A 25,510-nucleotide genomic window follows, 5' to 3' on the forward strand; every position below is an offset into this window, starting at 1 on the left:
AATAACAGCAAACTCATGGAACCCTGCAGATCAAATCCCAGATTACCCCATTCTTATACGAAACATTAAGTATTTAGGCATTAATATTTCGCCAAAACTCACAGAGCTAACCAATCTAACTTTCCACCACTTCTGGAAAAAGATTTCATCTGATTTAAGAGGCTGGAATAACTTGCCTATATCACTACTGGGAATAGCCACAATAAAAATTAAAACCTTACCTCAAATAAATTATTCTCAAAGATTCTATTTAAAACCACATTGAAATGGTTTCAAACATTAGATTCTGCCGTAATACATTTTTATTCAAAAAAAAATTGAAAATTTGTTTAGCCACTCTTCAGGAAAGTAAACAGGAGGGAGGCCTAAATGCTCCCAACTTTAAACACCATTATTTAGCTAACCAATTACAATACCTCATCAAATGGATGCACCAAATTAGGAGCATCATTCTTGGCTAGAAATGGAACAGATGGACAGCAACAACATCAAACTCCCATTTATTTCCACAAGTCTTAAACGCCAAAAATGCTTCAAGAACCCAGTAATCGCATCCACGTTAACCGCTTGGTGGAAAGGTTTAGAATCTACAGGATCTCAATTAGCTCCCAGTCTGCTCTCCCCAATCTGTCATAATCCACATTACGAAATTAACAATATACTCCTTCATTTTAGCACATGGGAACAACATGGAATTGACCACCTTCAACAACTATTTAACGATAATGTTTTTAGGACAGGTGATGAACTGTTCCAAGAATTCCAAATAACAGGAGGAAACTTTCTTCAATACAATAAATTAAAAGCAACAATTTATATATATATAATAATAAAAATAAAAAATAAAAAAAAGAATACCAACACTCAAGAGCACCCTCGAACCACCGGAGTTTGTCAAGCAAATAGTGAAGCTTCTACCGCAAAGGAAAGGAAATCTCTCAAAGGTTTATAAATTAATTTCATGCACGAAATCAGTGCACTTACCAATCACGAAATGGGAAGACGACCTATGTCCGCTGACTGTAACTACTGGATACATATATGTAACAATGTTTAGAATGACAAAAATAACAAATTTACAGGTTATACAACATAAAGTGCTCCATAGAACATATTTTACTCAATACACTACGCATAAAACGGGCATCTCTCCATCTAATAGATGCACGCAATACACCAAAAATACCCCAGACACCTATTTTCATGCTATATGAGAATGCACACCAATTCAATGCTTTTGGTCTTCGGTTACACAGAAACTCTTTTTATATTTTGAATTGTAGGATTCCACTTTCCACAAGACTGTGCATACTTGGCAACTTAAGCATAATCCACCTCCCAAATAAATATTCACAATCATTACTCGTCACGTTAGCTACTGCTAAGAAAACAGTTTATTAAACTGGAAAAACAAGTTATTAACATCAATCACGGGGCTGGGGCGGTGCTGGGTGGGGCGGCCCTATTTGTTTGTGGTTGTCCTGCCTGATGGCCCCGACCTGCAGGAGCTATGCCTCTTAATTACTCACCCTAGCACACACTCACACCGCTCACTGTAAATATTTTTCTCACTCATCACATCTGGGATCACATACATATACAGGGGTTCCTGGGGGACTGGTATGGGGTCGGGAGGGTGGGGGTGTTTCAGCACGTCAGTGCTGTTTCCCGGTCCGGGCACTCTGCCCCTACGCCCTGCCTGCCTCTCAGGATTTTAATGCATCACACACACTCATCCCGATGTATCTTTTAATGCACCACATACACCCATCTCTGGGGGATGGTGGGTCTTGGATGGGGGAGGGGGGGATTTGGCTGTTAGGCAGCAGTGCCTGTCGATTGATTGGGTAGGGTCCTCAGCCAACGCAGTGCAGGCACAGCAATTACAGGACACTTCTGTCAGTCCTTGTGCATGCGAAACGGTGTCAATTCACTTGCATGTGTCCGCAGGCACATACCCCTGGGCCTTTTTTGCTGGGTGTGGGGCCACTCACTTATTGCAACAAATAACTGCTTATTTGTATGCTGTATGTATGCTAACTGCTTGGGTATCCCCTCACTCACACTCTCGTCCTATAGACTTTTATAATTTGCAGTCACTCCCACGAAACTTCAGTTGTACAGCCGGGTTCACGACCCTTGTCCTGCCTGCTGCTTCTCCTGTCCTATCTTGTCCCGTCCTTCCCTCACAGAGTGTAATACTACTGCCCAATACAACACTCATATCTAATGTGTCATTGTTCTAGATATATAAGGATTTACTTTTCGCATCTTAACAGTCAGTACTCTGTCTTTTGTCTTCTTTTCTCACTCCCCTCGAGAAACTTTGTTCTGTTCGACTGATCGACTCTGATTCTCAATAAATACCCATGATAATACAAAGAAACCACAGCGGCAGCTAAAAACTCCACTGTGACACAGTAAAACTGTTCCAGCATAAAAGATCCTCCATTCTGCTTGACCTAACAGCCATCCAGTCCACATGTGTTTCCTGGACTTGGAGAAGGCATTTGACCGTTTCCCATAGGAAGTTCTGTGGGGGTTCTTCAGGAATATGGTGTACCGGACCCCCTAATATGGGCTGTTCGGTCTCCGTACGACTGAGTTGGGTCTGCATTACCGGCAGTAAGTCCAATTTATTTCCAGTGAGGGTCACCGATTCTGTTCATAAGCTTTATGGACAAAATTCCTAGGTCCAGCCGAGGCATTGAGGGGGTCCGGTTTGGTGCTTTTTGCACAAGATGTGGTTCTGTTGGAGTCATCAAGCCATGATCATCAACTCTCACTGGAGCAGTTCGCAGCAGAGTGTGACACGGCTGGGATGAAAATCACCACCTTCAAATCTGAGACCATGGTGGAGTGCCCTCTCCAGGTCGAGAATGAGATTCTGGCCCTAGTGGAGGAGTTTAAGTATTTTAGGGTCTTGTTCATGAGTGAGTCAAGAATGGAGCAGGAGATCGACAGGTGGTTCGGGGCAGCGTCTTTCTGTTGTGGTGAAGAAGGAGCTGAACCGAAAGGCGAAGCTCTCAATTTAAGGCCGATCTTCGTTCCCACCCTCACTTATGGTCACGAGCTGTGGGTCATGATAGAAATAAGATTGCAGATACAAGTGGTAACAATTTATTTCATTGGCAGGGTGTCCATGTGCTCCCTTAGAGATAGGGTGAGAGGCTCTGTCATCCTGGAAGGGCTCAGAGGCCACATCAACAGGAGCCAGAAGAGATGGCTCGGACATTCCCTGGAGAGGTGTTCCCAGCATGTCTGACTGAGAGCGGGCCTCGCCTCTGGATCCCCTGGAGGAGCTAGATGAAGTAGCTTGGGAGAGGGAATTCTGGGCTTTCCTGCTTAAGTGAGTGAGTGGATGGATGGATGGACCTGAGCTAAGCCCAAACAACGCTATTGTCTCTCTGAGGAAGCAGTGTTCAAAACGGTCAAACGCATTTTCTTGATCTATTGCGACCAAGCCAATGTGCGAACCCATTTAACAGAGACACAGATATCTTAAATTAGGTAGCTGTTGTCCCCCCTTGACCTGCTGGGCACACAGTTCATCTGATCCCGGTAGTTCACTTGGTCCATTGAACTTTCCACTCCAAGGCTTTGGAGAGGATCTTGTAGTCCATGAAAAGTAGTGACACAGGGCGGTATTTTTTTCCTCTCTTGTGAGTTGCCTCTTTTGGGCAACAGGCAGTGGTCAGACTTTTGCGAAGGATCAGGTCATGAGCTAAAATGCCCGGTATGCTTTTTCTACTAAATTCTACTGTCAGACAATCGATCCTAGGATCCGGAAGGAGAATACTTTATTAACAAAAGGGCATGAAGAAGAGGCAGAGAAGGTCCTCAACTGAACTCCAGTAATAGTCATTGTTCCAAAAGAGCAAAGAGAATATACGCCTGTGAGTAATGCTGATGTTTTTGTATTGCTGCTCTGTGTTTTAGTAGCAGCTGTTTGAAGTTTTACTATTATCATCTATTATCTGTGCTATTTTCCAGTTGCCTATCTATTGCATGTCACGTTGTACATTAGCATTAGGCTAGCGGACTTTCTTTTGTGGACTTTATATGATTTGGTTAAACATGTTGGTGTTTATGTGTCACTTTTACAGTAAACCTCAAGTGGGAGTGACAAACAGCTTGCGGCGGTCTCGCATCACAGTTTGCAAGTTAAAATTTGCATTTTGCACTACAAAAAAACATTGAAAAGCAAAACCGCAAATCACAGTTTTACCCTGGAAGCACGCAGGGGCGAATGTGACAACGCACTTAGATCAACGATGCGTGGGAAGTAGGATGCGGAAGTGAATTTATTCGGCTGAAGGAGAGGGAACATAGCGGGAAGATGTGACGTGACGCCAAATTGAGAAGAGAAAAAAAGACAAATCCCGGAAGTGTGGGAGCATTTCATAGTAAAATGTAAGGCGAGCAGCCATTCGTTGTAACACGGACCTTTCTCTCCGCCGAAGACGCCTCATCATGGGACCCAGGAGAATTTGAAAATAGTGTAAATCAGTGAGATTGTTATACTAACATAACGTTTGCCCTGTGGAGAGTTTCTGGTAATTATGAGTTCCGTCGAACAAAAGTTCATGAACTAGTTCATATTCAGGGGCAAACATGAACTGAACTTCGTTCATTTCTGCCTGATGAACAGGATTGAGAAGGCAATCATTCTGGCTCTGTGAGCGGTTTACGAACAAAACTTCATTTTCATTCAAGAATGCCAGGTTTTATTAAGGACTTCCAGGACAAAACCCATCTGAACACACTATACAGTGGGGCAAAAAAGTATTTCGTCAGGCACCAATTGTGCAAGTTCTCCCACTTAGATGAGATGAGAGAGGCCTGTAATTTTTATCATAGGTATAACTCACCGATGAGAGACAAAATTAGAAAAAATAAAAATAATTTTAAAAAAGAATGGTTTGCGATGGCGTTTGAAATTTTTTTTTTGCAAATTATGGTGGAAAATAAGTATTTGGTCACCTACAAACAAGCAAGATTTCTAGCTCTCACAGTCCTGTAACTTCTTTAAGAGGCTTCTCTGTCCTTCACCCGTTACCGATATTAATGGCACCTGTTTGAACTCGTTATCATTATAAAAGACACCTGACCACATTGTCAAACAGTCACACTCCAAACTCCACCATGGCCAAGACCAAAGAGCTGTCAAAGGACACCAGAAACAAAATTGTAGACCTGCACCAGGCTGGGAAGACTGAATCTGCAATATGCAAGTAGCTTGGTGTGAAGAAATCAACTGTGGGAGCAATAATTAGAAAATGGAAGACATACAAGACCACTGATAATCTCCCTCGATCTGGGGCTCCACACAAGGCTCTCACCCCGTGGCGTCAAAATGATCACAAGAAAGGTGAGAAAAGAGCCCAGAACCACACGGCAGGACCTAGTGAATGACCTGCAGAGAGCTGGGACCAAAGTAACAAAGGCTACCATCAGTAACACACTACGCCGCTAGGACTCAAATCCTGCAGTGCCAGACGTGTACCCCTGCTTAAGTCAGTACATGCCCAGGCCCATCTGAAGTTTGCTAGAGAGCATTTGGATGATCCAGAAGAGGATTGGGAGAATGTCACATGGTCAGATGAAACCAAAATAGAATTTTGGGTAAAAACTCAACCTTGTCGTGTTCGGAGGAGAAATAATGCTGAGTTGCATCCAAAGAACACCATACCTACTCTGAAGAATGGGGGTGGAAACATCATGCTATAGGGCTGTTTTTCTGCAAAGGGACCAGGACTGAGCTGTGTAAAGGAAAGAATGAATAGGGCCATGTATCGTGACATTTTGAGTGAAAACCTCTTTCCATCAGCAAGGGCATTGAAGCTGAAACTTGGCTGGGTTTTTCAGCATGACAATGATCCCAAACACACCGTCCGAGCAATGAAGGAGTGGCTTCGTAAGAAGCATTTCAAGGTCCCGGAGTGGCCTAGCCAGTCTCCAGATCTCAACCCCATAGAAAATCTTTGGAGGGAGTTGAAAGTCTGTGTTGCCCAGCGACAGCCCCAAAACATCACTGCTCCAGAGGAGATCTGCATGGATGAATGAGCCAAAATACCAGGAACAGTGTGTGAAACCCTTGTGAAGACTTACAGAAAACATTTGACCTCTGTCATTGCCAACAAAGGGTATATAACAAAGTATTGAAATGAACTTTAATTATTGACCAAATACTTATTTTCTACCATAATTTGCTCATGAATTCTTTAAAAATCAATGTGATTTTCTCAATTTTTTTCCCTATTTTGTCTCGCATCGGTGAGGTATACCTATGATGAAAATTAAAGGCCTTTCTCATCTTTTTAAGTTGAAGAACTTGCACAATTGGTGGCTGACTAAATACTTTTTTGCCCCACTGTTTAAGAGCCTTCATATGCCAGGGGAAAACCACTGTGCTTGGCAACCATTTCAGTGCGGCCGCCATTCACGTTTTCATGCTCGAGGTGTGTTCAGCGACACTCCGTACATGGGAGAGAAAGTGTTCTTTGTTCAGAATATTATTTGTGTCAGAATGCTTTTGTTAAAACAGTAAGATCACACTGTCATAATATGGAATTTATTGTATTTTGTATATAAGACTAGATGAGATAAAATATGTTGTTAATATAGTCAGCCGGAGCTGCTTGGAATGCAAAGTTATCAATGTCGTTGCAAAGTTAATGTCCTTTCACTATCGTTCCTGTCATACTGTGTTCCGTGCTTTGTTTGCAACTTAAGGACAAAAGTCTTGTTTTGTTTTTAATTCCTCATTTAAAAAAGACCATCCAAGCAACAAGTGTTTTTGTTTTTGATATTGTACAGCTAAAAGTGCAGCTGGCAACTAGTCTGGACTGAATGGGTGGCAAAAATTGGGGAAATGAAATGCCACTATTTTGAGGGTACTAGCCCGTCAGCAACATTCAGTATTGAAAAAAAATAATTTAAAAAAATAAATAAATAAATAAATAAATAATTAAAAACTATGAACTAGCTAATTTTTGCAACAGTTAACTTAGTTCAAAATTTTAATTATGAACTATAAACTCAATTAGTTCATTTTTGGAACAATGAACTTTCCCAACACAGTGTGTGGCTTTGTTTATTACCAAGGTTACAGTACACAACCATAATGGTACTTATAGGTGTTTTTCCTCGGTGTAGTCACTGTGTGACATATGGTCAGTGTAGCGTACATGAGGGTTAACTAAAAACTTAATAAATTTAGGAAAAAAGAATAAGCTGGAAGCGACGCCTGCGTTACTGTTGTAACATTACTTGTGGTAAAATATCTTGACTATTGTTCTGCTGTAGAAATAAAATGAAGACAAACAAAAATAAAAAAAAAACTTTTTATATGGACTAGATCACAGACTTTTCACCTGGTGGGTTTGGAAAATATCCCTTTTGATAAATGGAGGTTCACTTTTTTCACTTCCACAAAGTTGGTGTCACACCAGTGTTATGGCTCTAATACTATGAAAGAAGTCCGAAAAATACCATCTTTTACAGGTAGTGTGAAATTAATAAAATTACTGAGTGATGGAAATAATCTTACGGGCTTTATTTTACACAATAACGCTCCCATGTAGTTCACAAATTTTGAGTGCAACTTTACCCTGATCTGGATGACTGAGAACCAACATTAATATGGGATCATATTTTACATTGTTTGTTTTGGCATGTATGTTAATAATCTTTTCATCACTGTTAATCAATGAGTTAGAGAGAACACCTGTGAGGAGTTTTTTTTCTGTCCCATCGGAACTTTGCTGCACTGCACAAAGTAAGCTCCATAAAGGCATGTTAGATAAGAGATTGTGAAGCAGGCCCTCTGATCAAACTTGATATTTTCTTTAGTTGCTCTCGATGTACTATTCAGCGTTCTAAATAATTTTGTCGATATGTATATAACACACCAATTTTATGTCACAAGTTCGACTGTATCCATCCTGAAAGGTTTACTAATTGGAAATTAAACTTCGGCCGAGTTGTTTTCTTTCTGTTTGAATTGAGAATCCAGAGAATTCTGGCTAATGACTGCCTTGATTAAGCCCATTTACCCCCTCTCCCAGTCATGAGGACATCAGTGGTCTGAGCATACACACTAACAAAAAATACCACGGAAGTAAACAGAGGGAAGTTACATGCCCTAAGATTTCTGCCATTTTATCACTAGGTAAAAAATGCAGTACACATCTGATAGCTAGATATCGAGACTCGACATATAGTCCTGCACATTATTTGCAATATACCCTTCACCTTGACCAATTCCATTGTACAACAAGATTATTGTTAGCATTCTGTGAAAATGCAGCTTTCAAGGCATCTGTTCCAACACAAAAATATATATTTTTTAATCATAACCACAGCTACTTTACTTTTCATAAGCAGCCTGTGTAATAAAAAGGCTAATTGTAATTTGGCACATTTATGCAATTACGACTGTTGGTTGTGTGTGTGTGTGAGTTGTGTAGAAAATGCTACAATTGTCTTTTGTATTCTTGAGAGCACGGCACATAAGGAGATGAATCAGAAAATCCTAAAAGCTGTGGGAGGTCAGAGAGTAACAAATGCATTGAGCAGAGCAAGCAGATTGATGACAGATGAGAGATACAAATGATATGAGTGGCAGTGTGGATTTTCCGGATTACAGTATTGGTAAAACATGCACATCTAAAGTGTGCTTATCTTTGAAGTGCACTTTAAATCTTCATGGAGTAATATCTTTTTGGAAGACTCAGTCTTTGTGGACTGTCAAACCTCTTGTAAACCAAATGGTTTTACGAGAAGGCTGAATGTGAAGTGTAAAATGTCTAATTTGAATAATTACATTGACATTTGTTAAAAGTAATTTCAATCAAAGGCTGAAAAGCCATTGGACAAACTAGCAATCATATTACTGTAATATACTTGAGTTACCGGGGGCACGGTGAGCGACTGGTTAACACACCTGCCTCACAGTTCTAAGGACCCGGTTTTAAATTCTCCCTCGCCTGTGTGGAGTTTGCATGTTCTCTCCGTTTTCTCCGGGTACACCGTTTTCCTCCCACATCCCAAAAACATGCATCGTAGGTTGATTGAAGACTCTAAATTGCACGTAGGTGTGAATGTGAGGTACGACTGCTTGTTTGTTTGTGTGTCCTGTGATTGGCTGGCGGCCAGTTCAGGGTGTAACCTGCCTCTCACCCAGAGTCAGCTGGGATAGACTCCAGCACGCCCGCCACCCTAGTGAGGATAAGTGGTTCGGAAAATGGATACTTCAGTAACTATTTTTGTCTGAGGTCGAAACGTGGACATCACCAAAATTTTAGTTTCTCTTTTGAGATACGGACCATCACTGCTGTGGCCTTTAATTTTTTTCTTTGACTTTCTACACTTGAGTTTGAGCTTCAGTAACACTGGTAGATTGACATTAAAACTGGCTGATTTGGCCATCTAATTTGTCTCAAAGTTTGGTGGCTTTGGCTGTACCTTTTGGGGCTTCCATCCATAGCACACCTGTGTCAGTTTTGCAGCAATTGGTTGAATGTGATAATTAACTAACAAACACTATACACTGCTACTTCTACCAGTCACATTATCAATTAACACCGACAGTGACTGTATTTCATGTGCATTTTTACATGCCAATACAACTGCAGTCTTCATGTTTGACATATGTGGCATGTTTCGGGCCATTCCTTCGCCATACCTCCTCTTTACATCTTTTTAACCAGGAATAATGATGTTTAGTTACTTTTACTAAAGCATACCTGGGTAATTCAAGTCAGTTACTACAGTCCAGTGAAAGAAAGTACTACAGTTATTCATATCAGGATTTAAAAACATCTGGTCCTCCTCAGGTCCTCCTCAGGTCTTAGAATTGGGTAAATACAACCTCAGTTCAACAATAACACATGACGACATATTAGATCTTGCCATTATTTCCAGAACAATTTGGAGTGTTCTTATTCTAAAGTGAGAAGAATTATTCATAAGTGGAAAACATTCATGAGTGTTGTCACTCTTCCCAGGGGTGGACGTCCCAGTATGATCACCCCAAGGTCTGATATGAAGTGTAAATTTCAAACAGCAATAAACCAAAGACCTCCATGTCAGATTTTACAGTCCTCAGTTAATATGTTAAAAGTAAAGTTCAAGACAGAAGAAAACATGACTTTACTGAACAAAGTAGAAATATTTCACCATAAACCAGAGCGTCAAGTACTAACATAGTAGTAGTAGTATCTCATACCTTGGGCAGTAAAGTGTGCAGTGTTGGTGAGGGACTCGCAACAGATCGATCCTGATCCTGCTTTCTCTTGACCTCAAGGATGAGCTGAGCCAAGTACTTTTGCTGGAAATAAGTACGTTTTCCCATGGCACCTTAATTGACCAAAAATAAACATATTCGCTGTTTCTCATTTGGTTTAATAAGTTCAAAACTGTAGATTCAGAAAAAAATAAACAGGAATACATAGTCGTATCGGGTTACAAAAATGAGGTTAACTTGAGGGAAAACAATACACTGGTGGCTTTGTTGTGTGTGTGTCTGTATGTGTTTCCTCTGCCATGATCGAACGATCCTCCTAAATAGCAAATACAGAGTCACACACATTACTGTTTCAATTAAATCATGTCTGGACCACAATATCCCTGAAAACAGTACTGAAATGACAAAAAAATTATAATTCTGTGAATTAATTTTCCTAACTGTCAAGGTTTTTTCAAACACTAATCTCTTTCCCCACAATGTGACAGTGCACAGTAGATCTACAATATGTTAAAATCATGTTTTATCTGTCTATATCTACATAACTACCGGCACTTCATATACACTGTATGTGTTAGGGGTATAACAGGACATGTATTGGTATACAGATTTTTCGGTATGGAACGTGCAAGGGCGTACTGAGTTCTCACATGGAGTTAAGGGTTAATTGTAACCGTATCCCACTATAGTCACACACTACTCCGTAAACAAATAATTCAATGCAAGTAAAGTTTCTCTATAGAGAAAAATAATCTCTACCAAATCAATTGAGAACTCTGACTTTTAGAGCATTAAAAACCAAAATTTACAGAACCAAATACTAATCCCAGGTGATCTTGGTGGGTTTTTTTTTGTTTGTTTTTTTTAAAGATCTGTTGTGATGAAAGGAACAAGAAAATAAAGTATTTATAAACATCATACCAGTCATGTTGATATCAAGCATTGACAGCTCCTTGGCTTTTTTTATGTGGTCCTTGGCACTCTTGTATTCGTAGTAGGTCAGACTACAGTACACACACTCCAAGTGGAACTGGATTGCCAGGTTTCTCTGCTCAGAGAACAGAGACTCGCATTTTAGCACTGTGGAGCAAAAAGAGGAAAAATTTCTTCATTACGACCAAAAATCCGTGTTCACAGTTTTCCTGATGGGAAAATTATTTTAAAAAACAAACAAATTTAACAGGCCTTGACAAAAATTATTGTATCCCTGGAAATTGAAAATAATTTGACCATAGGGAAATGTTCAAGCAATGTGTGTCCTCTCAATTAGTGTCACAGGCGTCTTAGAACTTGTAATCAGTCACTTGGCCTATTTAAAGGGTGACAAGTAACCACTGTGCTGTTTGGTCATATGGTGTGTACCACATTAAAGATGGACCAGAGGAAGCAAAGGAGAGAGTTGTCTCAGGAGATTAGAAAGAAAATTATAGACAAGCATGTTAAAGTAAAGGCTATAAGACCAAGCATCTTGATGTTCCATTGATTTACAAATCTACGGGATTGTAGCCAACCTCCCTGGGAAAAAAAGGTGGGAAAAAAATGGAGGAAAACTGATAACAAATTGACAAGATGGATAATACAATTGGCAACAAAAGAGCCCAGAACAAACTTCAAAGAAATTAAAGGTGAACTCCAAGGTCAAGGTGCATTAGTATCAGATCGCATCATCCGTCGTCGTTTGAGCCAAAGCGGACTTCATCGGAGACGACCAAGGAGGACGCCAGTGTTGAAATCGTGTATATATATATATATATATATATTAAAAAAAAAAAAAAAAAGATTGCACATCAGCTCTATGTTCATAGACGCAAAAATGAAGCATACCAAAAAAAGAACACTGTCCCTACTGTGAAACATGGAGGAGGTTCTGTTATGTTCTGGGCCTGCTTTGTTTAATCTGGCACAGGGTGTCCTGAATCTGTTCAGGGTACAATGAAATCTCAAGATTATCAAGGTATTTTAGAGAGAATGTGCTGCCCAGTGCCAGAAAGCTTGATCTCATTGGCAGGTCATGGGTCTTGCAACACCATTATGACCCAAAACACAGAGTTAAAAACATCCAAGAATGGCTAACAGCAAAACATTGGGCTCAGACTAGTCCAATGTTGGCCTTCTAGGAGTCCTGACATAAATCCTATAGAACATCTGTGGAAGCAGCTGAAACAAACTGTCTGGAGAAAACACCCTTCAAACCTGAGACAACTGGAGCACTTTGTTCATGAAGAGAGGGCCAAAACACCTGCTGAGCGGTGCAGAAGTCTCAAAGAAAGTTATATCATTTGATTGCAATGATTGGCTGGAAAGTTTTAACAACAAAATATTAAGGGTATCATATTTTTTTAGAGGCCCGTTTCATGAGTTTTTTTTTTTTTTAAATAATACTGTTCAATCGCCATTCAAGAGCAATATCTGATTTTCATTGGCTAATTTTGATTATTTTCTAAATGATTACTTTTTATTCGTTATTACTTATTTTTGTTTTGTTTTTTTACCAGTGTGGGTTTTTCTTTCATTAACAGAGGGGTATCAATAACTTTATCCACGTGTGTAGAACCTATTTTCAGAGTTGTTTAAGAAAGGGAGAGTGGGGGTCAAATGCTTTAGGGATGGGCCTTAAATTTTTTCAATTCTTAATTGATTATCCTCATTATAGTCCCTCAAGGGGAAATTCAACTCATTTCGATGTCAACTTTGTGTTGCACACATTTTGTGTCTGCAGTGGGCAATGGCAATACATTTAATATGATTTTTTTTTTCCTTTAATAGAATGCGAGAAGTGCTGCCAGGGTTCCTGTAATGAGTTTGACCCAAATGCAGAGGCGAGAAAATGAACGGGTCAAGAATGAATGTTTATTGGGCAATCACTAGGTCAGAAGCAGACAACTGCTGACAGGTGAGGAGGTTTTGTGGGCTGTGTCCGGGTAGGCAGGTACTGGAGATGAGCTGGCTTGCAGGAAACAAGTCTGGTGGTCAGCGAGTGGCAGGAGATAAACGCATGCTTGCAGGGAACAGAGGCAGGTGGCAGGCTGGGTCAAGAGTAAGAAAGGATTTGAACAATTCTCAAAAGTCTAAAGGTTCAGAATTGCTAGATTACAAACTCGAAGTAGGTGGTAGATAATCTGGCAGTGGGGTGGAGTCCAGTGCTATCTTAAATAGGGCAGCTAATTGGGGATGGAAAACTGCTGCTGAGTAACTCCAATGCACCACACCTGCAAGAAATCACACACACACGCACACAGACAGACACACACACACACACACACACTCTGGGGCAGAGCTCAGGATGCTGAGACAGCAGACCTGACACACGTCGTGCGCCACCTGGCGCACGACGTGTGTCAGGATCAGTGCCTTGCAGAAAACCTGCCAGGCAGAGATCCAGCTCCGCTCCTCTGGGCCAAAGACCTCCCAGTCGACCAAGTACTTGAGGCCACGCCCACGGCGCCACACATCCAGGAGCTTGTTCACCAAGAAAGCAGAATGCCCATCAATCATCCGGGTAGGAGGAGGGGGTGCCATCGGGGCATAGAGGGCTTGAAGAAACTGGCTTAATCTGCGAGACATGGAAGGTGGGATGGACGCATAGAGTGGCCGGGGGCTTGAGGTGCACAGCACAAGGGTTCACCAGAGCCTCAATCTCAAATGGACCAATGAAGCGGGTAGACAGTTTATTTGATTCTATCCTGAGTGGTAGAGTCCTGGAGTTGAGCCAAACTATCTGACCAACAGTCTAGGCAGGTGCAAGAATGGGGCGACGGTTGGCTTGTGTCGGGCTTGTTTCCAGATCTTGGAACACTGGCGAACGTATTCCTGCACAGAAGGGACAGCAAGCTCACTCTCCTGTGAAGGAAAGAGTGGGGGTTGATAGCCCATGGAGCAGTTGAAGGGGGACATCCCGAAGGAGGAGCTCAGCAGGGAATTATGGGCATACTCAACCCAGGCAAGGTGGCTCCGCTCACAATGTCCATTGGTCTGAGGATGGTAACCAGACGAGAAACTAACACCAATGCAGAGAGCTGTACAAAATGCTTTCCAAACCTGTGAGTTGAACTTGGGGCCTCTATCGGAAAAGATGTCAGGAGGAATGCCGTGCAAGCGAAAAACGTGCTGGACCAAGAGGTTGGCGGTCTCTTTGGCCAACGGGAGCTTGGGAAGTGCGATAAAGTGGGCTGGCCTTGAGAACATGCCACCACAGTGAGAACGACGGTGTTTCCCTTTGACAGGGGGAGTCAGGTAACAAAGTCTAGGGCGATGTGTGAACAAGGACGCCTGGAAACAGGTACTGGACGAAGCAGACCAGAGCTTGGTTTAGAGACTGTTTTATTCTGAGCGCATACCCTACATGCCGACACAAAAGACAGAGTGTCGTCCTCCATTGACAGATGAAGGCCAACGTTCTGCGGATTCAAGGGTGACAGGTAAAACGTGAGGAGTGGGCCCACTGCCGCAGCTGAGAGCGGACAGAATCAAGGACAAACAAAGAGTTCCAGGGATCTCAATCTCAAATTTAAGCGAGGCCACAAAACAACCGGAAGGCAAGATGGGACCAGGATCGGTTTTGGAGCTCTCTGTAACGAACTGGTGGGACAGAGCGTCAGGCTTAGCATTTTGGGCACCTTGGCGATAGGACAAGGTGAAAGTGAATTGATCAATAAACAGTGCCCATCTGGCTTGACGGGCGCTCAGTCTCTTAGCAGAGCGAATGTATTCCAAATTCTTGTGATCGGTCCACACAATGAATGGCTGTTCTGCTCCTTCAAGAAAATGCCGCTATTCCTCCAATGCCATCTTCATCGCTAAGAGTTCCCTGTGTCCAATTCCATATTTCCTCTCCGCCTCAAGCGAGTCTACGAGAAAAGAAGGCACAGGGGTGTACCTTACCATCCTCTGGGGATCACTGGGACAGCACCGCACCAATTCCTCCCCCCGATGCCTCAACAGCAACAATAAATTGTCTATGTGGGTCTGGGTGGACCAGGACAGGAGCATAGGAAAACAGTCTCTTTAGTTGACAAAAAGCTGGGTCAGCTCCGTCTGACCAGCGGTGAGGGGGGCTGCAACTCGACTGTAGTTTCGAATGTACCGTCTATAAACATTGGCAAAGCCAAGGAAGCGTCACACCTCCTTCCGTGTCGAAGATTTTGGCCATTCAAGGACCGCGACTACCATGGCTGAGTCCATCTGGAGCTGCCCCTCGGCGATGACGTAGCCCAGGAACTGGTCCTTGGAACATGGAAGTCAAATTTTTCCGCCTTCACAAAGAGCTTGTTCTTGAGAAGCCGCTGGAGAACCTGACGAACATGTTGTTTGTGACCTGCGCTGGAACTGGAGAAGATCAAGATGTCATCAATGTACACAAACAATGCCAATCATGTCACGCTGGACATCATTGATTTAGGCTTGGAAGACAGCAAGAGCGTTGGTCTAGCCGAATGGCATGATGAGGTATTTGTAGTGCCCTCAATGAGGGTTGAATGTCGTCTTCCACTCATCCCCCTCCCGAATGCGGAAAAGATGGTATGCCTGCCGCAGGTCGAGTTTGGAAAAGATTGTTGCACCGTGAAGGTGGGGGGGGAAAGGCGGAATCAATCAAGGGCAAAGGGTACCTGTTCTTTATGGTGATTTTGTTAAGACCACAATAATCAACACACGGACGGAGGGTCTTGTCCTTTTTGTCCACAAAGAAAAAACCTGCTCCCACTGGTGAAGAGGAAGGACAAATTATACCTGCCGCCAGTGACTCGCTGATATTAGTTTCCATGGCCTCCCGCTCAGGACGTGAGATGTTAAAGAGAAGTGGTTCCCTGCTGGGAAGTGGTGCTCTATAGCACAATCGTATGGTCTGTGCGGGGGCAGAGACGCGGCCTGGTGTTTACTGAATACTTGAGCTAAGTCATTGTAAATTACGGGAACACAAGACAAATCAGGCTAATCACTTTGACTCTGACCACTAGGAGTCCCAGCAGTTCGCATTACTAAAATTGCTACAGGAGGTTATCTTTGGCACTGTCCAGTCGATGGTTGTGGGTCTTCAGCCAAGTCAAGCCAAGCACAATCGGAACTTGCAGGCGATCAAAAACATGAAAACTAATCATTTCTTGCTGGTTATCTGATAGTGGGAGAGGAACAGGGACGGTTGCTTCTTTGACACGAGAAATCAGCTGCCCATTGAGAGCAGTGGACTTCTTTGGAGTGGTTTAGAGTTTGCAGATTAATTCCCAATTGATTCACCAGTTGGTGCTCAATCAGATTATCATCTGCTCCGGAATCTACTTGGGCGAAGATGGGCAAAGACAAGTTATTCCATTAAATGGTAGCAGAGATCTTAAAATGGGGGGAAAAGGAGGAACTTGAGTGACTCCACAATGCCTCCTTCTCATTGGTGAGTCTGCCAGTTTTTCCACCTGTAATGACTGGACACCAGAAATTAGGGCAATACAGCCCTATGGTGGGCACACACCAGTGAAAACTGTAGGTCGGTCCCAACCCCGGATAAATGCAGAGGGTTGCGTCAGGCAGGGCATCCAGTTTAAAACTTTGCCAAAAAAATATGAGCGTTCATATAAAGAATTCCATACCGGATCGGTCGTGGCCCGGGTTAACAACGTCCACCCTCTGGACCGTTAACCTGCAGGGCGCCGGTGGAAATGCAGCTACTGTGGGTCGAAGACGGAGAGGTGGAAAGCGGGTTCTTACGCAGAAAGAGAAGAGGAAAGCACAGAGCCGAGAATTGAATGTGGGGGCTTTGAATGTCGGGACTATGAAAGACATGACGATTAGGAGAAAGGTTTATATATTGTATTCTGGAAGGAGCCCGACGAAGTAGTTCTGAGCATCCCAGGCAAAGAGAGAGAGTCGTAATTGGTGCAGATTGCAATGGACATGTTGGTGAAGGAAACAGGGGTGACGAAGGGTGACCGACAAGAGCCGAGGTAGAAGCACACAGTTGGATTACATCTTGTGCAGACGATGTAATCTGAAGGAGGTTACTGACTGTAAAGTAGTGGTAGGGGAGAGTGTGGCTAGACAGTTTAGGATGGTGGTGTGTAAGATGACTCTGGTGGTGGGGAGGAAGATTAAGAAGACAAAGGAAGAGCAGAGAACAATGTGGTGGAACCTAAGAAAGGAAGAGTGTTGTGCGGCTTTTCGGGAAGAGCTGAGACAGGATCTCGGTGGACAGGAGGAGCTTCCAGAAGACGACCACTCCAGCCAAGGTGATCAGAGAGACAGGCAGGAGAGTACTTGGTGTATCCTCTGGCAGGAAAGGAGAGGAGACTTGGTGGTGGAACCTCAAAGTACAGGAAATCATAGAAGGAAAGAGGTTAGCTAAGAAGAAGTGGGACAGGGAAAGGACCGAGGAGAGGAGAAAGGAATACATTGAGATGCGACTTAGGGCAAAGGTAGGTGACGGCAAAGGTATACCAGGTTGGACACTAAAGAAGGAGAAAAATGATCTTTATAGATTGGCCAGACAGAGGGATAGAGATGGGAAGGATGTGCAGCAGGTTTGGGTGATTAAGGATAGAGAGTGAGTATATTGGTAGAAGGGTGATGAGAATGGAGCTGCCAGGCAAGAGAAAGACCAAAGAGAAGGTTGATGGATGTTGTGAGGGAAGACATGAGGGTAGTTGGTGTTAGAGAGGAGGATGCATGAGATAGGCTTACATGGAAAAGGATGACAGGCTGTGGCAACACTTCACGGGACAAAGCCGAAAGGAAAAGAAAAATAATTCAGAAATTAGGGCGCATATGCGACCAAATTAGTCATACTCCAGAGTGCTGTCTTGTCCCAAAAAAATTCATACTCCGGATTTCCAGCACCACGTCAGAACACTCACCCACATGTCCGAAGACGCAGATTGATCATATTTATGGGTCACTACTAATTTTTGTGCATCTACGACGCGGGACGCACATCAAACGAGATCCCTGCATTTATGTAATTATCATGCAATAGATTTAAACAGTTTGAACGTTTGAGCACCCAGCTCTGATTCCACTATTCATGACATCCACCCAGTGTAACATATATTATGAAATGCAGACCTTTTTCCATGCTCATGAGTCCCAAATTGAGGAGCTGCTGAGAACACTCCTCCAGAATTTGCTGGTGGATGTTGACATAGCGTAGAGTCCACCAGGGGAGTAGCTGTAAATATTTTAAGAAAATAATATTCAGAATGCATAATACATGATCTATTTCTGTGTATAGGACTTTTTGTGACAATGGAATATATGTTTGTTAATTTTTTCCCCCCTTTATTATGTATTAACATCATCTAATCTGATGTTAACATTTCGACCGAAAATTCTTACCAATAGCTGTGTGTGTGTGTGGTTTCTATTTCTTTAAAAAAAAATAATAATAATAATAAATAAATAAAAATTCCTTGCAAAAGTCTGGAACATGTCTTTTTTCCCCCCATTCATTCACAGTTAAAAAAAACTAAAACAAAAAACAGCATTGATTCACTGAGAACGAGACAATACATAATGGTCAAGCCATGGTGACATTTATTTACTTGAATAGAACAAGCGATAATAGCAGCAAGTTGTTTTTAATAATTGGCCAGCAGTCGCCAATGTTTTCTACAAGATTACTGGTGATACCTGCTTTAAAATAAAAGATATAGCGTAACCCCCCAAACACATACAGACCCTTTCCAAAAAAAATAGTTTTTCATGGAAAAGTTTATTTATTTCCATAATTCCATTCAAAAAGTTACACTTTCATAGATTATAGATTCAGGGCCCACAAGTTAAAAAATTTCAAGTATTTGTTTGTGTTTAAACAATTTGGGTTTCCAGCTCATAAAACCCAAAAAATCAGGAATTCAAAAAAATTGAATGTGACGAAATCACCATTTATACTTCTCAGTTTTTGTAGAAAAAAAATAAACATTGTTAAAATCAATCAAAATATGGTACTTTCAAAACGATAGGTCAATCTTCAATACTTGGTTGGGAATCCCTTTGCTTTAATCACTGCATCGATGCGCCGTGGCATTGAGGCAAACAGCCTGTGGCATTGCCTGGATGTTATAGATGCCCAGATTTCCTTGATGCTTGCTGTCAGTTCTGTTTTTGGGTCAGGTGCCCCTCATTTTCCTCTTGATAACGCCCCATAGATTATCAATGGGATTTAGATCCGGCGAGTTAGCTGGCCAGTCAAGCACTGTGATGGCATGGGCTCAAACCAGGTTTTAGTGCTTCTAGCAGTATGGGCAGGGGCCAGGGCCTGCTGGAAGATGAAATCTGCATCTCCATACATATCCTAAGAAGAAGTAATCATGAAGTCCTCTAAAACATTCTGATAGACTGTTGCAGTGACCTTGGATTTAAGAAAGCAGAGTTTACCAACACCTGCATTGGACAATGCACCCCAAATCATGACTGACTGTGGATATTTCACACTGGACCTCAAGCAGCTTGGGTTCTGTTCTTCACCCGTCTTCCTCCAAACCCTTGGACCTTGAATCCCGAATGAAAGGCACACATTTCTTTCATCTGAAACGAGGACTTTGGACCACTGGCCAACAGTCCAATCCTTCTCCTTGGCCCAGTTGAGACGCTTTTTACGTTGGCTCAGGCTCAGAAGTGGCTTGACCCGAGGAAGCCGACAGTTGCAGCCCATCTCCCGGTTGCGTCTGAATGTGGACTCCCGCCTCATTTCACTCTTTCTGGATCTCTGCTAGATTCTTGAATCTTCTCTGTTTGATAATCCGCTGAAGCCCACGGCCATCTCTTTTGCTGGCGCATCTTCTCCTGCCACATTTTGTCCTTCCACGAGACTTTCCATTGATATGCTTGGACACAGCACTTTGTGAACAGCCAGCCTCCTCAGCTAAGAACCTTTGTGGCTTACCTATGGAAGGTATCAATGATGGTCTTCTGGCCAGTTGTCAAGTCTGAAGTTTTCCACATATTGAACCCAACTGAGACAATTGAACCAAAGTGAAGCAATTTAATGACAACCTGTGAAAGCGTGTGCTTTCTCCGTCACCGGAAATTCTGCTTCGGAGCCGTGAGAGAAGGAAGTAGACTATGTATTTGATTGACAGCTGAAAGGCCTGGGGGAGGCGGGATTTTCAGAGCTCTTAGTGACACGCTCACACCATCTGGAATCTGAAAGAATGTCTCAATTATTGACCATTTTGAAGCCTGATTTCACTTAATTTGCTGATTTTTTTTTTCATCCATTCATTGTCCAGTCTTTCCTGTGGATTTTGCTGTTTATAGGGGTCTTTTCACAATTTTCAGTGTCAAAATAGAATCAATGTGTCAAACATAAGATTGAATATTTAACAACTGGCAAGAAATTCAATCTTTAGGTCAAATCAAATACAATGCATTAAGGCAAGACACCTACCCTAGTTTTTTTAATTCGTGTTATTTTAGTCACACTGTCAAGAACTGTCCAAATCTTTTAAAAAATACAGCGTTGCAGAAACCATGCCCTGTGAACAAAGAGTATAAAAACAGGGCACCAGAAAGCAAACAAGAGAAAAACTATAACTGCAAGGGTTTTAAGAAAAAAATAAATAAAAAAGTGAGCATAACCAAACAACCCTGGCTCTTAATTACATTTCCATTAGCTGAATCCTGGAAAAAAAAAAATACTTTTAGTAACAATTATACAGTCACCTCGTTTGGCAAAAAATAGAGTGTAAGATAAGCATGTAAAAGCTTTGTCATGTGTCAGGGAGGTCCTGTATCATTGCCAGTGTAAAATTAATCCACCATTTGTCTATCTCACCTAATCAATATCCTGATAAACACTTGCCAACAATGTTCACACACACTCTCACAATGTCACCATTTGCATGGATGTTTGTCTTCTGACCTGGTACAGCTTCCTTTTCTGCTACTCACGGTGTGAGTCGTTGCCAGAGGGAAGTAGCAAATAGGCCAACTTTAGCTTGAAATGGACAAGGAATGAGAGCACGCATGTACTGTACTCCCCCCCCATGGTTGGCAAACACCAGCAGTATTAATTAATTCCCTGAACGTCCATTAGTATTAAAAGAGCACTTTAACACTGAATCACCTCTGACAGAAAATTACTGTTGCACTTGTGACATTAGCAGCTCTGATGTGCACACATCAGTGAGCATGACAATTATTTTCTGCCCCCGTGACTCAGTTGATTTGCATTCACGCATTAGTAATGACTTATGTCTTGCTGAGCATAGAGAAAAGGTGTCATTTGCAGTTTCTTCAGTTTTGGTATTAACGGATACCAAGGACAGAAAGTGCAATCGAATTGACAGAAAGTGCAATCGAAATACTTCTTCCAAAATTATAAGCATGCCTTTTGACGAGCAGTGTGCTACTCCAAATTCACTTGAAGACAGACAATGTCATTAACTGTTAACCTGCTGGATGTTCTTGTGGGGAGGATGAGCTACTTCTCACGTACATATGAACATTGGATCTACCCGTCTTGACTATCTGTGGTCCCAGTGTGGTCAAAATGTAAGATAATGAGGCTCACATTTGATTAATACTCCATTAAACAAACTGACAAAATAAACATTGTCATACACTGGTTAATCCGAACTTTTTCCGGTAGTGATTGTTTACCTGAAGCCTTTCCATCTTGGAAGAGCATTTGGTGAGAATAACCCTCACCAGAAGGAGCAGGAATGGGTTGGCCACCAGGCTGTACACAGACTCACCATCCAGGACAAGGCATGAGTGGATAGCTTCTACCATGGACTGAGGCTGGCAAAGAAATGACATTTTAATTATCCCATTAAGCTTGACTACAAGATGATCAATTGTGTGGAAATGATGCTATAGCACTTACCAATCTAATTAGATTGCTCCAATTGCACATTACGTACAGGACAGGCCAATTCATTTAAATTTTTATTCAGCTCGACATCAAGACAACTAACAAGCCATTTGCAGTAAATATGACCATAAGAAATCATTCGCATCAATATTATTAATTAAATGAATCCACTGTATGCGAAACATCACGTGACCAAACCCGGAAAACGGGATAGCTGACTTCTGTGTATGTTATGCTACCAAGAATGACTACGGTTTGATTACATTACTGTCTGAAGCCAAACTTGCTAAAATTGTGTTTTCTTAATGGTTGGTGTCTTTGGACAAATGTTAAAAACATGTACAGTATATAATTTATTAATATACATTTGAAATGATAGACAGTGCCGTGAAAAAGTATTGGCCCCCTTCTTAAATTCTTATATTTCTGGATAGTATCACCAATTTAATGTTTAAGATCATCAAACAAATGCAACTATCTGAAAAATATAACACAAGTGAACTTAAAATGCTGTTTTTAAATGGTGATTTCATTTATTAAGGAAAAAAAAAACTATTCAAAGTTACCTGGCCCTGTGTTCGTTCATACATTCATTAATTTTCCGTTCCGCTTATCCTCACTAGGGTTGCGGGCCTAACTGGAGTCTACACTAGCTGACTCAGGGCGAGAGGCGGGGTACACACGGAACTGGTCGCCAGCCAATCGCAGGGCACATAACAAATAACCATTCACACTCACATTCACACCTACGGGCAATTTAGAGTCTTCAATTAACCTACCATGCATGTTTTTGGGATGTGGGAGGAAACCGGAGTACCTGGAGAAAACCCAAGCAGGCACGGGGAGAACATGCAAACTCCACACAGGTGACTGGGTCCTCACAACTGTGAGGTAGATGTGCTAACCAGTTGTCCACCATGCTGCCACTGGCACTGTGTGTAAAGGTAATTACGCTCCTTGTTAAAACATGAATTTATTGTGGATATTCACAATTTTTAGTTAATTTTCATTGTTCACACCCAAGCCTGATTAACTCCAGACCTGTTCAATCAAGAAATCACTTAAGCAGAATCTGTCACGACAAAACATCTAACAAAGCCTTCCGAGGAGTGGCCAGCCTACAAAGATTACCCCAAGAGAACAGTCATGACTCATCCATGAGGCCATAAAGGAACGCAGGACAACTTTGAAAGAACTCCAGGCCTCCTTTGCCTCAGTTAAGGTCAGTGATCATGACAAAAGAATAAGAAAGAGACCAGGCAAAAATGGCATCCAGTTTAGAGGCAAAAACCACTGCTGACCAAAAAGAATAAAGGCTTGTCTTACTTTTGGGAGGAAAAAAAAGACTTTTGGGAGAATATTATGTGGACTGACAAGGTGAAAGTTGAGCTTGTGTGTGTCTCGTTACAGCTGGCGTAAATGTAGCAAAGAACATCATACCAACAGTCAAACATGGTGGTGGTAGTGTGCTGGTGCTTCACTCCTTCAGGACCTGGACAACTTGCTGTGATTGATTGAACCATGGATTCTCCTCTTTAACAGAAAAACGTGAAGGAGAATGTTCAGCCATCACTTTGTGACCTCAAGCTGAAGCGTACTTGGGTTCTGCAGCAGGATAATGATCAAAAAGACGCAAGTCAACTTCTTAATGGCTTAATGACTTTTGAAGTGGTCTAGTCAAAGTCCAGTTGGAGTGGCCTAGTTAAAGTCCAGACTTGAATCCGATTGAAATGCAGTGGCATGACTTTAGAAAGTTCATGCTCGAAAACCCTCAATTTTTGCTGAATTCAAACAATACTGCAAGGAAGAGAGGGCCAAAATATCCTCACAGAGATGTGTAAGACTCATTGCCAGTTATACAAAATGCTTGATTTTAGTTGTTGCTGCTGAGGATGTCCCAACAGGTTATTAGGTTTAGGGGGCCCTTTACTTTTTCACACAGGGCCAGGTGACTTTGAATAAGTTTTTTTTTTTTTGCCTTCATAAATTAAATCACAGTTTAAAACAGCATTTTAAGTTTACTTGGGTTATATTTGTCTGATATTTACATTTGTTTAATAATCTTAAACATTAAAGTGGGGAAACTATCCAAAAATCTAAGAATTTGAGAAGGGGGCGAATACTTTTTCACGGGGACATATTTTGTCAAACCAACTTGCTCTAGTATTTGGGATGTAATACTGGCTCTATGGTGCCTCAGTAAACGTGAAATATAAATTCAAATCGTCACGCATTCCTGAGTTCCAGAAATTCTTCTGCCGAGACCTGAAATCAGGTCATTTGAATTTCTCAAGCTTTACTACGTCACTTGCGAAGATCTCTGCCTTGCCTTTCCGCTCCGAGCCAGCGCTGTCAACATAATAAACACGTGTGCTCTCTCAATTAGGTCTGAGGCAACCAATTGTAGGGGGGTCATAGCCAAGTATGGATAAAGCGGATACAAAACTGGGTCAAACATAAGTACTATCAGAGGGGGCCTTTTCTGAACACTCAAAAACCAAGTTTATTTATTTATTTTTTAAATGAAATTGGCACTTTTAGCCTAAGTCCATGTTCGAGAGTCACTCTAAGGAGGTATAAATAGCAAAAATACAGGACATTTAAATTATATTAGCATTGGGACTGTTTCTGCAATGCTATGTAAACGTACCATGAAGAATGGAAAAAATAACAACGGCTTTGTTATTCCAGCTAATAGCTGAAGGTAAAAGACAAACCTGTGGAGATGGGATATTTTTATACCTGAGAGGAGAAGAAGGCCGAGGGCAGCAGGTCAGAGAGATGGATGTTGAGTGAAGGACCGGTCCAGTTGCTTTGAACAAACATGTGGAGGCAAGAGATGGCCAGGACCATCACTACCAGTTCTCTGAAGCTGCAACGACAAGACAGCCTTAGTAGCGTGAAGGTTACTTCATGGTTTTCAGAGGAAATAAGCAGGGTTTAAAAAATACCCTATTGAGCTGCCATTTCACTTTATGGACAATTAGTGTGTTTTAAAAATTGGGAACACGAAACATGCTTCACTGCCTTTCTATTTACTTCCTTCAAACAATGATAGAGGGTGATGGAGAGGGAACCGAAGTAATTATTATGAGCGAAGAGGAGGAGCAACGTGTGTCATATTAATTTTATTCATGAGTCGTTTTTGAGCTCGCATGAGGAAGAGCGATGTCAAGTTGTCTTTATTAAGAATTAATAATTCATGACCAAAGGAAGAGAGACACTTAATAGGAGCGAACAAACAGCTTAGCTTTACGCTCAAATACTTCCACCTCTACACCCACCTTATCAGGTCATTGTGGAGTGTTTCATTCGTCAACTACAAGCAACATACAGTATACACGGGAAACTGGAGTCAAATTTGGAAATAAAAGATAAAAAATAATAATAAAATATAAAAAATAAAAAATAATAATAATAACAATAATATTCCTCAAGTCACAATAGTTTACAAATCACACAAG

At 41.8% G+C, this 25,510-nt stretch overlaps 1 protein-coding gene across 2 annotated transcripts in view; it reads right to left on the reverse strand.

Moving 5' to 3' along the window:
- Positions 1-25,510, reverse strand: part of ttc27 (tetratricopeptide repeat domain 27) — a 97,139-nt gene that overhangs the window by 58,780 nt on the left and 12,849 nt on the right. For both annotated transcript variants that reach the window (XM_061690898.1, XM_061690897.1), the window contains exons 3-7: positions 24,789-24,918; positions 21,833-21,973; positions 18,296-18,398; positions 11,171-11,329; positions 10,232-10,362 (exon numbers count right to left, since the gene is read on the reverse strand). In XM_061690898.1, the coding sequence (XP_061546882.1) occupies positions 10,232-10,362; positions 11,171-11,329; positions 18,296-18,398; positions 21,833-21,973; positions 24,789-24,918 (664 nt within the window). The remainder of the gene's footprint in view (positions 1-10,231; positions 10,363-11,170; positions 11,330-18,295; positions 18,399-21,832; positions 21,974-24,788; positions 24,919-25,510) is intronic.

Source organism: Phycodurus eques, chromosome 11 (assembly GCF_024500275.1).
Source record: "Phycodurus eques isolate BA_2022a chromosome 11, UOR_Pequ_1.1, whole genome shotgun sequence".
Classification (NCBI taxonomy): Eukaryota; Metazoa; Chordata; class Actinopteri; order Syngnathiformes; family Syngnathidae; genus Phycodurus; species Phycodurus eques.